Source organism: Centropristis striata, chromosome 1, assembly GCF_030273125.1.
Source record: "Centropristis striata isolate RG_2023a ecotype Rhode Island chromosome 1, C.striata_1.0, whole genome shotgun sequence".
NCBI classification, from domain to species: domain Eukaryota; kingdom Metazoa; phylum Chordata; class Actinopteri; order Perciformes; family Serranidae; genus Centropristis; species Centropristis striata.
The window spans coordinates 30,063,542-30,080,024 of record NC_081517.1 but is presented as its reverse complement, the minus strand read 5'-3'; the positions used below and the strand labels follow the sequence as shown (position 1 = coordinate 30,080,024).

At 42.7% G+C, this 16,483-nt stretch overlaps 1 protein-coding gene across 1 annotated transcript in view; it reads right to left on the bottom strand.

Annotated features, from left to right (window-relative positions):
• Positions 1 to 16,483, bottom strand: part of doc2d (double C2-like domains, delta) — a 74,784-nt gene that overhangs the window by 30,241 nt on the left and 28,060 nt on the right. The window contains exons 2-5 of the mRNA XM_059337635.1: positions 7,452 to 7,857; positions 6,893 to 6,972; positions 6,255 to 6,329; positions 1,387 to 1,496 (exon numbers count right to left, since the gene is read on the bottom strand). Of these exons, the coding sequence (XP_059193618.1) occupies positions 1,387 to 1,496; positions 6,255 to 6,329; positions 6,893 to 6,972; positions 7,452 to 7,839 (653 nt within the window). The 5' untranslated portion in view covers positions 7,840 to 7,857. The remainder of the gene's footprint in view (positions 1 to 1,386; positions 1,497 to 6,254; positions 6,330 to 6,892; positions 6,973 to 7,451; positions 7,858 to 16,483) is intronic.

The following is a 16,483-nucleotide window of genomic DNA, read 5'->3' as shown; positions in this document are numbered from 1 at the left end:
CTGCTTTCTGTGGAGTAATGAGAACAAAGTCTGTCTATTGGCTGAGGCATCGTGCTGGCGCCTGAACACATCCACAGAGAGTTTGAGCAGATATTTTTCCTCTCTCTCTCTCTCTCTCTCTCTCTCTCTGTCTGTCGCTTGCTCTCCCCTCCGTTCCTCGCTGTCAGACGGCGTTTCATTCACCCCTGCTGTCTCACGTATTTCTCACTGTCCTCATTCTTTCGTTTTTTGGCTCCCCTTTGAGTAAACTCCTCCCCATCACTCGCCCTTTTTTCTCAGCTAAGTGAATTTCCTCATTCATCACTTTATCCATCTCACTACACTCGCTGTGAGCCAATCTCTCTCCTTCTCTTTCAATTGACTCATGGATTCTCTCCATCCCTCCATTCTGTCCTTTTCCTCAATCTTGGCCTCACTAGTTTCCTCTTCCACACCGCCTTATCTGTCACTTGACATCATTCACGCTTTTCCTCCTGCTCTCTTTGTTGATCTTGGCAGTCACCCCCTCTCTCTCTTGCTTGACACTGGTCACACTCCTCCTCCACTTCCTCGTTTTGGCTTCCCAGAGCCCCCATGCTGGTTTGTGTCTGTAGGCTATGTCCTTGAACAGAGGTCAGGTGGGTTTCCTCTAGTTCGAATGGTGTCTCATCATGCTGCTGTCCGTGTATATGTGTGTGTTTGTGTGGGGAGGGAGAGTAAATGTTATTTCTGAATGTGTGTGTTTGTAAAAGCTCAAGGACGTGTATCGTTTGCGTTCGTGCGTGTTTTCTCTACGTACAGAGGAGGGGCCATGCATGTTCTTTCCTGCCGGTGATTGCCCTTGACATACACACAAGAGGATAAGCACACACCTGACTGCCTGCATTTGTGTGTGCGGTGCAGACGGGATGCGTGTGTGTCCGCGCTTGTGTTTCCTCAGGATAAACAATACCATCCAACCATATTATGAATCTGCTGAGCAAACTGACACTGATTGTACGCAGCGCACACGTTCACAAACAAAACACACACGAAACTCCGTCTCTGAATCAACTTACACATGCAGGCTGACGCGAGTGCGTCAGACTTTTTGGGCCAAGATGGCTACGGTTGACCTCAATCACTCCATACGGAGAGCACTGTGGGAAGGAGGGGGCGGAGACTGGCCGTGCAGCAACACCTGAGCTGTTACTGCAGCACCAGCAAGTGGAACAGTTGGCTAGCGTCGCCTGGCTGAAATAATGAATTACCTGGAAATGCCCATTGGGAGACATGGACGGCTGTTGGCCGTTCACTGGGGGATTGGAAGCATGAATCTTCATTCTCCGCATAATAAACTGGTCATTTGGCTGTCTGGGGAATAGTGCTAATTGCTGGCCAGAGTTAAATTCAGAGCGGAGGACCTACCTGAGCGTCTTGGTGGTCATGTCAGCTGCTGTGATGCCATGATATATCAGTGTTTCGTTCCACACTGGGTTCAGCGTATTCTTCAGGGTTTTTGTGCGTAGCTTGTTTGCCTGAGGAGACAAAGAAGAAAAGAAATATGAAAAGAAATTGATGGAAAGGCACGAATCAAAAGAAGAAAAGAGGAATGAGGGTGAAGGAGCGAATCTCGTCAGATCAGAATGAGAGAAAGAGAATAAAAGATCATGAAAAGGAAGCAAAACGAGTGACACCGAAAGATCAAGAAAGAAGGAGAGGGAGAGAAAGAGTGGGGAAACATCATTTATCTCTGTCCCACAGGAAATCGCAGACATCTGCTGCCTACTTTGTAGAGGAGAGTGTGAGGACACGAGGCTTCCCTCTCCTCACCTGTCCATCTGTCTCCTCCCCAACATGATAAGACAGTGCATTAGCACCAGTCAGACGTCCAAAACAATCACTGTGTCTCAAACACAACACCGCAGCCAATTACGTTGCACAACACATTCAGCATGAAAAATTAAAGCTTTTGGGAGAGGAAATGCCCACGAGCCCTTAATAGCTCCACCATCCATAAATAAAGTTTGCAGCCACTTGCTGCCTCATTTCCCATGATTGCCTTAAGGATGTATTCATCTTCGAGTCTTTATTTTGGATTTTCTCTTGTATGTATTTTAATGTTTATAAACCCTTCAAGAAATTAGGCATGAATCCAAAACCAAATGCACTTTTACTCACTCCCTTGATACATAAATTCCTCACAACTCTTGCAGAGCTGAACCTCTGGCATAACACAGACACATTCTTGTCATTAAATGTGGGTTAATAAGACCTAATAGAGCCATAGGTAGAACTAATTGTCTGTTATGAGCGGCAGGAGTGGCTATCTGTGGCGGGAAGTATAAGTACTGTTAGTGGAATTTGAGGTACCTCTGCTTTACTTGAGTGTTTCAATTTTCTGATATTTTATCTTATTATTCTCAAAATATAGAGTGATTCTGAAGATTTAGATTTTAATGAGTGACGATATAAAATACAAGATGCTAAAGGATAAGTCTGGCATATTCCATATTTTCTTCCTCAATGTAAATAATCCAGTTAAAGAGTAAAAGTATAATATAACATAAAGCTATATAATCTTTACCTGACATAAATTAGATTATTCCTCTGTGCCATTAAGCTCCATTAAAAATTCAAAAACTCTAAATGGTGTAATTTGTAATTAACGGCCGGGGGGAATATTTAACCTTGTGCAAGTTATACATTATTCACTAAATTCAGCAATGACACGTATCAACACTGTGTACAGTTAGACACACAATAAAGCTGCAGTCTCAGAAATCTATACCTCATCTTGTCTAACTTGATTTCAGTTGATTCTAGAAAGTAAATTCAACATAGTTTAAGCTCCATCACTATGGCAAGCTATGCATGAACCAGGTGAATTTGCTTGATGGAAACAAATTAAATGAAAAAAATGAGTCTGACTAAAGCCGTGGGCGGGCTATAGGAGTTAAAAAATCTGCGTAGATATTGAAATTAAGTTGCTTCACACACATCAGGAGAATCTTCACAGGTAAACTTCTCTACACTGTCAAACATCAGCACAATTTAAAATAATGGTGCATCGCACACGACTGAATATTATTAAGATAATTGCAACAGTGGGAGCAACGCACCTCCGAAAGTGATCACAAGCAGACGCAAACAAACAGAGATCGAGGTGGTGCAACAACTTGCTGTAGTGATGCTTTGCAGTAAGAAAAAACAGAAGCAGAATGCTGAACGAGTCTGGAGAAGGAAATGGTTAGGGAAATGTGGTCAAAAGAAGTTGTCTGGCCTTAGCAAAAACTGGCAGTAACAGTTTAACTGTCAATAGTAGCATGCAAACTGCTAACCTCATTGCTTGGAATCGTCATCTGCTGCGACTGCGGGGTGAATTGGGGTAAAATCTGCCCAAAACTCCTGTAGTCTGAGCCCGGCTTAACTGACAGGCTTATTTATTGAACTTGCTTCAATGGAACAGGCCCCTGAACTACAGTGCCCAGCTTTAAGGGAGTGATTTATTTGAAAGTATGTTTTTGTGACCCATTTTTTAAAGATTTGCATCTTCAGTAGGAACACTTTTGCTTGGGGCGGAGTGCCACAGCTTGGCATGGAGAAGTCTTAAAGTATTGAGAGAGGGACTGATGCATTGTTGAGTTTTGTCTTTTTCATGGGGGTTGTTGACAAAAAGAAAATATGGAGCACTGACAGTCTAATCTTTTAAATTTCCAACACTAAATAAAGTGGAGAAATATAAAGAAACATCTTAACTGGAACTGTAAAATTCAACATACATTTCAGTATTGGGTATCCAGATTTACTTTACATTGAGGTATTGCTATTTTATTCAAGTGAATGATCTTCCACCAGTAGTGTTTATGCATATAGCAGTCTGAATGTCCAGCTAGTAGAGAGAGTGTGCATACTATTCTCTCCAAATACTCTTTCTCATTTCTGAAGCTTCACAGATAAACACCTCATCGCTTTCGTTTCTCCTTCCTGCCACAGTCAGCCTCTTGCTAATGCCTCAGGGCCAGATGCTGAGCCCTCTCTTCCATCTTCTCTCTCTTGGTCTGTTTCTTGTCCCCACATCCCATTGTTCTGCCTGTGCCTGCTTGCCTTCCACTCTTGCTCCCTTTCCTCCCATCACTGTCCGCTTGTTATTCTCCATTTTCTGCTGGAAACTTTTTGGCTTATCTGCAGGAGTCAGCCCCCCAGAGCCTCGCTTCATGAAGGGAACAAGTGTTCTCGATTCATGTCATTTGTTTGATTCATTAATGTGCAGGAGGAGACATTCACAAGGCAGAGTCACGACTCGCAGCGGTGTTGCACAGCTGTATGTGTGCCAGCACAATTCAACAAAAACAGCCATTTCACAAATAATCATCACTCCTGATTGACTGAATTGGGCTGGTTCTCTGAACACATATCTCGCCACATGCTACATCTACAAACACTTTAAACACCAGTTCCCTCTCCCTGCCCTCTGTCACTCCCTGCTTCCATTTTCCCTTTACACTGGCGCTTTTGCATCTGTTTCTAAATGTTTTATCTCTAGCCCTCCATCTGTCCATCACATTTCTTTCTCTCCATCTGTCTGCATGGATGTTTTTTTTTTTACTTATTTCACACACTCTCTCCCTCTCAATCCCATAGCTGCGGATGAAGAGCCCGGCTTTTAGTGAATCTTCCATGCACCTCAGCTAAGGAAGGAGAAGATTAAAATACCAATGCCCAACACAGAGGCTCCGGCAAGTACTGTGTCCGCACATGTTTGTGTGTGAGAATGAGGGAGAGAGCGATAGAGAAGGAGGAACGGATGAAGGCAGCGTCTCCGTGTGACTGTGACCAAAGCCTTAGCATGCGTCTGTATATATACGCAAGGTCATGCGCCGCATGTGTTGCAGTGTGTGTTCGACATCACACAGACAGCATGCATGACTGTATAGTGGTTAAATAGGGAGAAGATGTGAGGGTGGGAAGAGGGGAAAATGAGCGGGGCAGAGGAGACGTGTGACTCTGCTCTCTGTGTTTCGACAACTCAGTCCTTTCACAGAAACTGAAGGCTTTTGTGTTCTGGATTACTCACTGCAACGTTTGCGGTGTGAATGTGGACATGGAGTAGGTGTGCAAGTGTGTCTCCGTCATCCTCACTTCTACACGTGCACGCTCATACTTTTCAAGTGATGTGCCCCCCCCCCACCCCCCCCCCCACCCCTACCCCGCCTGCTGCTGGGTATTTAACAAACGGCTGTTCATGGGTACTTACCTACTCATTGACGCTTTCTCTGCGCCCCCCCACCACCACCACCTCTACCCCCCCCTCTCCCCCCGTCAACACTTGCCTGTTGACGTGAGCCGTGTAACAATCCTCACTGTTTCCATGACAACCACCTGCTGCTGTCCTCCCCTCATCCGTCTCTCCCTCCCTCCCTTTCTCCACTCCCTCTCTCCCCTTCTATCTCTCTCTCTCCCCCCTTTTTCCTCCCTCTCAGTTGTCTCCCTTTTCTCTCTCCGCACACTGTTGGTATTTCAAGGTCAAAGAGGGTCACAGCCAGATAGTGAGATAGAGACAGAGATAGGGGTGGAAAGTGGGGAAAGGAGAGCGATAACAATGGGAGAGAAGACAGACAGAGGAAGGCTGGAGGACAAAAAATCCCCCAGACGTTGTTATTGTTAGCACCTTAGACCCCAGACAGTTGCCTCGTTCAACCTATCTTGGCTCGACGTCCTCCCCGCACTTATCATAACCTCATTTCGTGTCAACCTTGAGCCAAAATGGCCGACAACAGGTTGCATTCTGCCGTAGCGTTGGGTTGCTGTTGTGGCAAGCCTTATCTTCCCCGCTGCTTGAGCTGAAAACAAGACAAGAGCCGAGCAGCAGACCAGAACGTGTTTGTGCTTGATAAAGCGGAGCATTGGACGAGCCACATTAAGCGGTAACCAACCGAAATGCTCCCCGCTCAACGGCTTGAAACGACACATTAAATCACCCCGCTGCCATGTTACTTTTTTGCAAGAGTATTTTGACCTTTTCATTGCGTCTGAATCAACAAGAGGGACTGTTTTTTTTCTTCAAAAAGTAGGCTAAGTAGTTGTTTTTTAAGTTGAATTATGTATGAAATGTTTCCTATTTTTAGTCTTTTATTAATAAATGATCTTCTGTCAGCAGTGTGTGCGCGTGTGTGTGTGTGTGTGTGTGTGTGTGTGCGATGTGGGACTTTCCTGAGGGAGTGTCAGTGTCTGGGACAGCCCAGTGTGGTAGCATGTTACGTTAATTGCCACTGAGGTAAGGTTGGAGCAATGACCTTGCTAGCCCCGGGGAGAAGATGAAGCTTGACGTATGGATCGGCCAGTCCATTGGAGTCCATGGCTTTCAGTCCCTGTGGACACAAGCAGAGACACACAGACACACGCACATACTGTAGTGTCAAAGGTGACGTCATCATGCCCTCAAACACTTCACACAACTGACAGGGTCAGAAAAAGACGGATATGACAGACCTCCTCTACAGTAGTTACATCTCAATAGCGCTCCTGGGTGTTTTCCTTCCATGCCACTATTTTCTACCATCCTTGACTCCTTTGTGTTGTCCTCACGGGAACCGCTCAGTGAGATTTACATAATTAACATCATGTGACAAAACAATATGAAATGCAATGCTCGTGTCCTTGTACGATGGCCCTACCAAATGTCTCTGACACTAGCAACACTATCCAACATTTCATAGTGCCACAAGATGATTTAGTCATGAATTGACAAGGCGCAGCTTGCGTGTGGCGAACACGTTACTTTAAAAAGGTTGAGAGAAAGCAGTCTGACGTCTTGTGCAAAGCGTTACAGGAGAATTGCTTTCATTGGGACTTCAAGGAGGATTATGCAACCACACAGACACAGACAGACAGAAGTCTGTTTATAGGAAGAAGATATTGAAATGGTGTGTACCTTTGCCTTGTGAATAGTACAATGAAGACAGTTGTTCTCTTGATCAAAGAGCAGGGTGAACTCCAGCGTTCCCAGGTAGGCTGAAAACAACACAAACCACGGCAATTACTGCCAGTAAAAGGGACAGACATACTCAGTCTCACACACACACACTCTAAAGCTCTGAGTCATATTTGTAGCAGATGGCCTCTTAAAAACATGATGCTGCCTAATATGAATTGATCTGTCTTGTTTGATTACTGTTTGGGAATGAACAGAGACTGTGCAGGCTGAGGCCCACTATCGCTACATTGTCTAATAAATCATCGGAGCTGCTGTGTCACATAAAGTAGGATTGACAAAAACTCTTTGAAAAATGCTTGAATCCACAATTACTCTGCAAGCATATGTTGTGCTTCTCAGGAAAAGACAAAAACTCAATTTGAGTTAAAACAAAAAAAAGATGACTCTCTTTTTCAAAGTTTTAGAATTGGAAGAGTTTGCTTTTCTTCCTTGTAGTTTTCACATGAATAAACACACAAGATTAAACAACTTTTCCACCAAGAAACTTTGAACTCACTGTCGTCATCATCAGAGTCGATCGCCTCCTCCCTGTCTCCATCGTTGTCCCCCCTCCTCTCTCCATCCTTGTATCCTCCGCCCGTCTCCCCGTTGAAAGTCTCCTCTTTTAGGATCTTCTTCTCCCTCGGAGGCGGTGGCGTGCAGGGGTAGTCGTGAAAACGTGGGAAGAAGTCTGAGATCTGTGGGATGGGGAGGATCGGGCCCGGGCACACGTTGATGGCAAAGTGCTCCTGCATAGAGATTTTGACCGGCGAGGGAGGGGGGGGACCGGAGGAGTGGGGCGTCGCCGAGGGGGAGGAGGCGGATGAGGAAGGGGTGGAGGTGGAGGAAGGAGGGATGGTCAGGTGGGAGGTGGAGGGGGGCGGTGGGGGTTTGGAGACGCTCATGTGGACTGTCAAACGGGACTGTGGGATGAAAATGAAGAGAGAGAGAAATAATGAGGTGAGACAGAGAATAACAGAGCTCAGGGGAGGAACAAGAGGCTCAAAACTAGAAGAGAAAAACAAAATAAAAGTCACATCTTGCGCCTCCTCTGAGTGTCTCCACTTTCTGTGAGTTTGGGCAGCAGCACCACGGGTCAATTACAGGGTTTTTCATGTCCGATACAATACCAATACTCCAACCTTGAGTATCTGCCAATACCGATACCAATCCTATCCAGTCTTTTTCCCTCTCTGAAACAACCAAACTGCTAATAACTGTTGATATGGATGCACTTTGCTTAACCTAGCCATCTAAAGACATCATGCTCAAACTGTGAGACAAATTTTCTTCTTCCCTAAAGGAAGAAATCAGCCTGGCATCACCAGTCTTAATTACAAATGCATATTAGTCTGGAATCTCTCAGTTCATTTTTAATTTCCTAGAGTTGTTATCAACGAGCAAATACCAAAAGGCCTCTGATTACACCTACAGTCAATCAGAGCAACGAGACCTGTGAGATAGCGCTGAGTGAAACAGTGCAGGCTGGATCAGTGCTTGGACTGTTTTCATGCAGGAAAAAAATGTCTGCTGGGTCATAAACTTTCTCATATTACAGCTAAACAGTCACTTAAACATATTTCTGAAAATATCTGAAGAGAGAAATAGGCTATAAAGTAATAGAATCTTTATACATATGTGATCAGCGATACATAGTCTGACAGTTTCTTGAGTTGTGCTGGGCGTCAGTCATCCTCGCAAATTAAACATGAGCTCGGCAGATTCGAGTGGTTTCCAGGCCTGGAAGAAATACATACAGCCCACACGTGCATCTTCTTATTCAGACTTTTTTTCACAGAATTGCTCATTTGTATTACTCGTGAAACAACTCTCCCTATACTTAGTTTTATGTTGGTCAAAGTTCACTTTTACGTGACAGTTAAGCTAATGTATCATATCAAATTATAGTTTTTGTCCCCTGATATTTGATCCAGATGTTTTTGTGCCAATATTGGACCGATACTGAGAGATTAGCTCAGCACGTCCCTAGAAAATTATACGTAAAAGCAAGTCAGTGTTGAAAATTGTTGAAAATTACAGCACATCTAAAACACCTTGAAGAAAACTGAAATCTGTTTCTATTTCCATCCATTGATGCAGACCTGACTTCTCAGCAGCCAAAATAGAATCTGCCAGAACCTTTGGCACTTCAAGTGTGACTCACACATTGTGTCAGCACACCGAGTCTGTGCTCTGAATTAATATTCAAATGTAGTGCTGTAAAGTATGAACAAGTGATGTCACTTGTGTATCTGCACTTCACTCTAATCCTTCTCTTATCTCTCTCTTTCACTCCTCTCTCTCTCATCTGCAAGCCCCCTGAGCAATATTTACATAATACTATTTAAAGCCTTTTTTCACTCCTTAACATACTTGCCACCAAATGAAGTGTAATAACTGTTGCCAAAACTTCAACCTTGTTAAGCCGAATGCTATCATTTCCTACTTTCTTCACAGTGATTACAGGAGACTGAAAACATGTTTTGTCTTAAGCACTCCCACAGTGCCAGCCTGGCGTCATTATTTCAATGGCCGGTTTGATTTCGGTGATCACAGAAACAAACTTCAAACTCTTTACCTTGTTTACTGTTGCTGTTGTAGATTAAACAACAAAAAGAAAACCACACAATTTATGGTCTATACCTAAAACATACCTTCACTGTATGACACAACTACACAGTCCAGTCATTCAAGGATGAATGTCAGTTGTCCCGCCCCTATGTTGCTGCTGTTGTAGTGTCAACTTGTGCATTTTGTCATAATTTCTAAGTCTGTTCTTCTTTCCAATGCACTAATGTTGCTCCTTTAGTTTGTGACTGATGCATCTGTCGTGTGAACACAAATGAGCAGCCTGTTTGACTCACTGTTATTTGTCTTGTGTTGCTTTGAACGCTCACATCTCAAAGTGTTGACTCAAAGGCTACAACTGCTGATTATTACCCGGGAGTGTTAATCACAAGTTGCATCATAATAAGATATTGGATCTGTTCTTTTGGATAGCGATATCATTTGCCCATTCATCACAATCAGTTATGTTTTATCATCTCGCAAAAAGCAACTACAATATGATTACTCTTGAAGATATTTAAATGAGAAACAATCTTTTCTCTTTAATAATAAATATAAAGTTAAAGGTGTGTCTTAAAGATGCTGAATTCTGAATATTTGATCGGATCGTTGATCACTGAATTGATTTATCAGTCTCAATCGATGCACCTCTAACTGTTACTTTCATTTTTTAATTGATTCGTGATTTAGTTTACAAGCTCTGCCACAAGTTTCCTAGAGCCCGAGCTGATGTTTTGAAATGCTTATTTTGTCCGATTGTTTGTCCATAAACCCAAAGATGACCTATTTACAATCATACGAAACAGAAATAAGCAGCAGCTCTTCACATTTGAGTAGCTGAAAACAGACAATGATTGGCATTGTGCTTGAAAAATGAATTTGCTCATCAGAAATTAAGATTAATTTTCTGGCAATCAACAAATGGATTCATTATTTCAGCTCCAGTTATCGTCCACCCCTGTTTCGCAACTGATAAATGCTATGACAAATGCTCCAGTGGGATTTCCCCTTTCTCATTATGCGTTTAAATGAACCTGCATGTCCTCATGTATGTTCTCATATACAGTATGCATGATGCCAATAGATTAGACACTGAAATAGCCTCATTTCTATGAAGAGAACAGAAACAGAACAACACACGTACTGAGGTGATTCCTTCCTCCTGCTCAGTGTGGCTGAAGATTTACTTTGACTCTCTTTAAATCAGTATTGCTATAACGCACCTTGTGTAAAATATTAAATCTCTTCTTCCAACACATTGAAGCTTTTATTAATTGAGCATTAACACAGCATCCAAATCCAAACAGAACAAGACTTAACTCAGTTGTAACTTTGCATTTCCTCCACCACATCCCTCCTTCTTTACTACACCAAGTTACAGCACTTAAGTCGAGTCCTTCTGACACATACTCACATGTGTTAAATACCTGAAACTGCCTGCTCCAATCTTCAGTACCTACAATCATAGAGTCACTCACACTGCTCCTTATATAACAACACCCAAATTCACTGCCTGGGCACTCAAATTTAGATGATCACTTGCAGCATGTTGCTTACAAACTCAATCGCTCCCGTCCTCCTTCTTACATACAGAGACGCGCACATGCAGGCACATGTGCACACGCACTCTCACACTCACACATGCACAAATATAGCCATCCACAAATACGTACCCAGGGACAGTCTTCATCTGTGCCAGCACTCCATCTTGCCTGCTCTCACGTCCTCTGTCTCTCACACACTGAGGAGCATGCAGACCAGCTTTGAGTCAATATATCCCTCTGTACTCTCTCTCTCTCTCTCTCTCTCTCATTCTCCCTGTCTCTGTTCGTTTGCTCTCCTCCTCTCCTCTCCTCTGTCCCTCCCTCTTTCCCTTCCCCTGTAGTTGTGACGTATCTGGTTAAAATCAGTCAGTCCTTTGCAGACTGTGCATATAGTGCTGTCACTCACTTTCTGAGAGTGGGGAGAGATTTAGGAAACCCGGAGAAAAAAAAAGAGGCATGAGTGTGTGCATGTGTGTTTGGATGGCGGGAGGGGGGGAGGTGGGGGGACAGTGAAAGACAAGACGAACGGAGCGAGACGGAAAGACAGATGAGGAAAAAACCGACATCATTCAGACACACAGACAAACACACAGCAGCACCAGCAAAGACACACACACACTCAATGAGGCTTATATGTACAGCATATAGTGGATAGAGTGGGAAATGGGTATGAAAACATTAAACACATACAAAAGGAAATATTGCCCTGAGATGCAACGAAAAAAACCCATCAGCTGAAGGACAGAGAAAGGAAATTAAATTCAACATGTTGACTGAGCTGAACAGAACACACTGCCAGCCATCCAATCGCACTGCCAGATTACTTTGTGTTGGCTATGACTATGGCCAATATCAGCCAAGCATATGTGTGTGTGTATGTGTGTCTGTGTCTGTGTGTGTGCTTTGTCTGTACGCGTCCAACTGTAGCAGCCCTCATAGTAACAGCTGACACCTGCCACAGTAATAAAATGAATCAAAGACAACAAAACATCAATAACAGTGGAGTTGTGCAGCGTGACACTGCAGTAAATTACTGGAGGACATAAGAATGTGGCTGCAGCGGGTGAATGAGGAAGATAAGGGTGGATGCATGGATGTGAGGAATGAAAAAGGCAAATATGAAGTACAGACCTTGATACTTCATGACATTTCGTTGCTTGAAAACATGGTTTTGAACTTGTGACATGTTTCAGATTCCTTTCTGTGTGGAGTCTCAGAGATGTGGGCTGTCAAACCTGGTTAAATGCACTGAGTTTTCATACAATCTGCATTCCAAAGAAGTTGGGACCCTGTGTAAAGTGTGAATAATTACAGAATGCATCAGGCTTAAGCTGATTGAATTGATTTTGATGATGGTTTAGATCAACTGGCAAGACCTATCAAGCTGTCAAGGATTTTTTGGTGAATTTTAAGATACCCATTTTCAACTAGGCAGTTCAAGGGCCAGTTCAAAGCCGGTGCCTAATCTAGAACCAGTTAATACAATACAAATAATAATAATAATAACATAATACAAAAATGAGAGAAAAAAGAAACAACAATAAAATACACAAAACTAAGAACACTACAATAGACTGGACAGGGCAATTGTCATCAGAGGGAATAGGCAGTTTTAAACAGAGTTCTTCACATTTCGACAGCCAAAGAACCAGCTCTCTGGCATGAAAACTGGTTCCACCAAGTCTTTGCTGGCCTCAAACTATGAACTAAGAACCATGAACTACGAATCACTTAGCCCCTACATAGTCTTATGTCTATGTAGGGGCTGGGGGCGGGATTATCGTGACCAACAAGACCCACTCAAATTGTATTTGTTGAACTGCAGTGTGACTGATAGCAGGTAGTCTGTGCTAGGTGGCTAGTTGGACCTTGTGGGCTAGCTTTAGCTACAACAAAGGCTAACATTAACATTGTACGTTCAGTGTAAATAAGAGCGTAATGGCCGTCCGTAGCAATCAAGACAAGCATTGCAAATGTGTTTTAACAGTTGTGTTTGGAAGCCAATAAAAGGTTGCAAAACCTGGAGCAACATTTGTTGAGAGCCAATGTAGTCCTCCATTGTTGTTATTATGCTTGAGGTTGGCGCTTTCTGGGAAAGCGGAGACGTATACAGTGATGTAGGGACGTGGTTCTCTCGCGTTTGGAAAAGCAAACAGGTTCTGAGAAGGTTTGCAAGTTAAACCAATTTTATGTTACTCTGCTGTAAAGCACCATTGTCCTAAGGTTAGGGGGAAAGAACAGGGTAAAGCTTAAAAACCTCTATTTCTGGACAAAACTTCCATCAGCAGGATGCAAACACTGGTCTCCTGGTTTAAAGGCAATCCACCATCCTTCCTGCCCACCTGACAGGCGACATATGTGGCTTTCAACAATACATCTCTTTGTCACTGAGGAGAGTGACAATGCCTACAAATCCCAGTGCATTCATTTTCATGAGGGCAGTCTGACCACCTCGCAGCTGTGTGCCTCTGCAAAAGATTCAAGACTACATCCATTTCTGTCCAGGCTCCTGTGCAGTCATGACAGTAGACAACGTTTCAAATATTCAGTGTTGCTGCAGAAGCTACAAATTCTAGGTTGGCTGCTTCACATACACATCTGTAACCAAGCAGCACAAGATATAAACAGTCACCACAGTTTCAAGGTGGGCACCCAAGAGTCGTGTCACCAATTCAGTATCAACCAAGTGTTTAATATGGTCACAACCTCCCCTTCTCTCCCTGAGTTATGGTGTTGAATAATGCCCAGAAAAGTTGACCTTTTGGATATAAAATACTATCACTTCATCATTTTGTCCAGTTGGAAATTTTCAGTTTCTGGTCTGACGGACTGTCATCGCCGTGACGGCATAAAAATTGCTCAGTTGTAAGCATACGTCATAAGCACGCTTCAACAGAGTCACTGAAATTATGCACTCCAGCTTTAATTCCATCATTTGACAATACAATGCTGGCTTTATATACTGTAGATTTTTACGTTTGCTGATGATTTTTTAAGAAGATCTATCTTTGTTCATTAATAGCTGATATAGTATGTAAAACATTAAAACATTTGCTTATTTGATGTAATACCAATGCTGTATTTTGTCACTTTCATCTAATGTTAAGTCAAAGGGAATGTTACTACTTAAAAAAATGTGTTTTTACATTTAGGGCTTTCATAAGGTCAAAAGAAAAATAAACAAAATCTGAAGGGGAAAATGGTTGATTTTGCAGTTATTGTTACTGTTCACATAATCAAAATGGGGTTTGTGTGATCCAAAACAATAGAAAAATAAAGCCTTAACCAAAAAGAGAGAAATTTCATAAAAAATGACATTAAAAATGAAAAAAGTAACTGAGAGAATTAGCTTAAAACACTGTCACATAGAGCAGAAGAGCTCCTTTGATTAAAGCACGTGCCAGAGAATATGAAAACATGACAGCGTAACATTTCAATGACGTATCACTGGCTGGAAAACCATCAGAGCACTAATTGATAACGATGTTATTTTGCATGCTTGATAAGAAACAGATGAACAACAACAAGCCTGGTCAATTAAATTAATGGTCAGCTGGAGGAAGAAGCGGGGTGAATACACGTGGGTGCGTGTGCTCGTCCATTTGTAAACACTTTGATTTACTCTGAGCATCTCATTACTATCAGCATCACCTCATCAATATTACGTTAACAGACCATTACACTGTATATTCATTAATTTGCAAAGGGCTAAATTAGTTGAAATGAGATAAATTAAAGCTCAGTCTACCGATGTCCTAACTATCTATCTATAAATAGGTGCTTTAGACATGCTGTGTGCTTTAAGTGGCTTGAAATGAATGCAGAAGTGCTCTTGTCGGAAGATGACAGTCTGCTTGTGGTCTTCATGCTGTTGGTTCCTTCGTCCCTTTGGTTAAAATGAAAAGGCACACATGTGCAACTGTGCATAGGTGAGGGCTCGCTCCACCCACAGCAGCAGTTATCAGACAGCTGCAGAGCGCTCACGGCTGACCTGCTGACCACCAAAACTCTCAGACGCTCTCCATGTGGCTGGGCACTCAAGAGACACACTGCGCTCTACACCAAGAGGGCTCTCACTGCAGTCTCAACACGTTAAGGTCATGGGTGGTTCTGATTCACACAGTTTTCTGACGTAATTTTGCACTGGCGTCTAAACAAAATCACAAAAGAAATACTTTTAGTGGTATCTCGCCAGGTTCGTGGGATACTCAGGTCTGTCTGGGAATTCAGAGCTTTTGGCAGCCTTAGGGAGGGTATTTAAGACTCAGCCAGAAAATATATTAATATTTCTCCACTGGGTTTTTATTCCTGGAAGCTTGGTGAGGGTTTTAAAACTGAATTGTTTGGTGGAAAATGGAGGATATGTTTTACAGCTAAGTTTAGTTGTCTGTTTGTCAGCAGGATTACTGGAGAACTACTGGACCAATTTTCATGAAAGTTGGTGGAAGGGTGAAGCATAGGCCAAGGAAGAACCCAAGCTGGTTACGGCCATGCTTCTACGTAGCCATACAGATTGCAAATGATGATATGAGTCTGCCAATAGAGTGTTACTCCGGATAACCAATAAACCAGACCAGTCTCCCCCTAAAAACAACCCCATAGGTCCTTTGTACAAGCAGCAAATTACGACCTATATTTACGTTTGAGAATGTTTCCCGCCTGCCCTTGAATGGCCGTAGTAATTATGAATGATGGTGAGCACAAAAGTTGCAGTAAGGGTGGGAGGGACGGGATGTGGATGGGTCAAACAAACCCAGGATTTCACCCAGGAGAACGGGGTTCATGTCCCATGTGAAAACAAGAGTAAATGACAATTTAAACATCCCTGAACTATCATGCCTTACATTTTGTGCATCACGTTTTTATGTGTCAAGTCGCTCTCCTAACTACTCTTCTGGCATTTACGGACATTTATTTACCATCAAAACTGTCTTTTATAACGCCATTCCTGAAAATGTTTTGCCCTAAACTGAGATCAGTGGTTTTCCAGCCTAAATTCAATGAAACTGCAGCCTTCTTTTTAACATTTGAACTGAACCCTATATATGTATGTATAGTGACGGGTGTGCTATTTTTAGAACGTTCCGCTTCGCTTTGTATGGCAAACCACAAAATGCTCATATTTGTTATATGGAGTATTGACAAATGACCTATTCTGTTGTTTAGGTTGGAGATCTTGTTGCAAGACCTCTGCCTTTAACAGTCTTCACTGGATCTACTAAAGAAGTAGTCCTATATTCCTCTCAAAAATATGCGCACAGTGCATCTCTGTATTTTTTAAATTTTATTTAGTTTAACTGACCTCTTTTGTAGCGACTACTATCAATGATAATAATAAAATAATAATAATAATAAAAGCCTAGGACTCTAAATCCCCGCCATACAGGTGACAAACAGGTATATAAAATTTGACCCATATGCCAGTTACCGGAAGTGA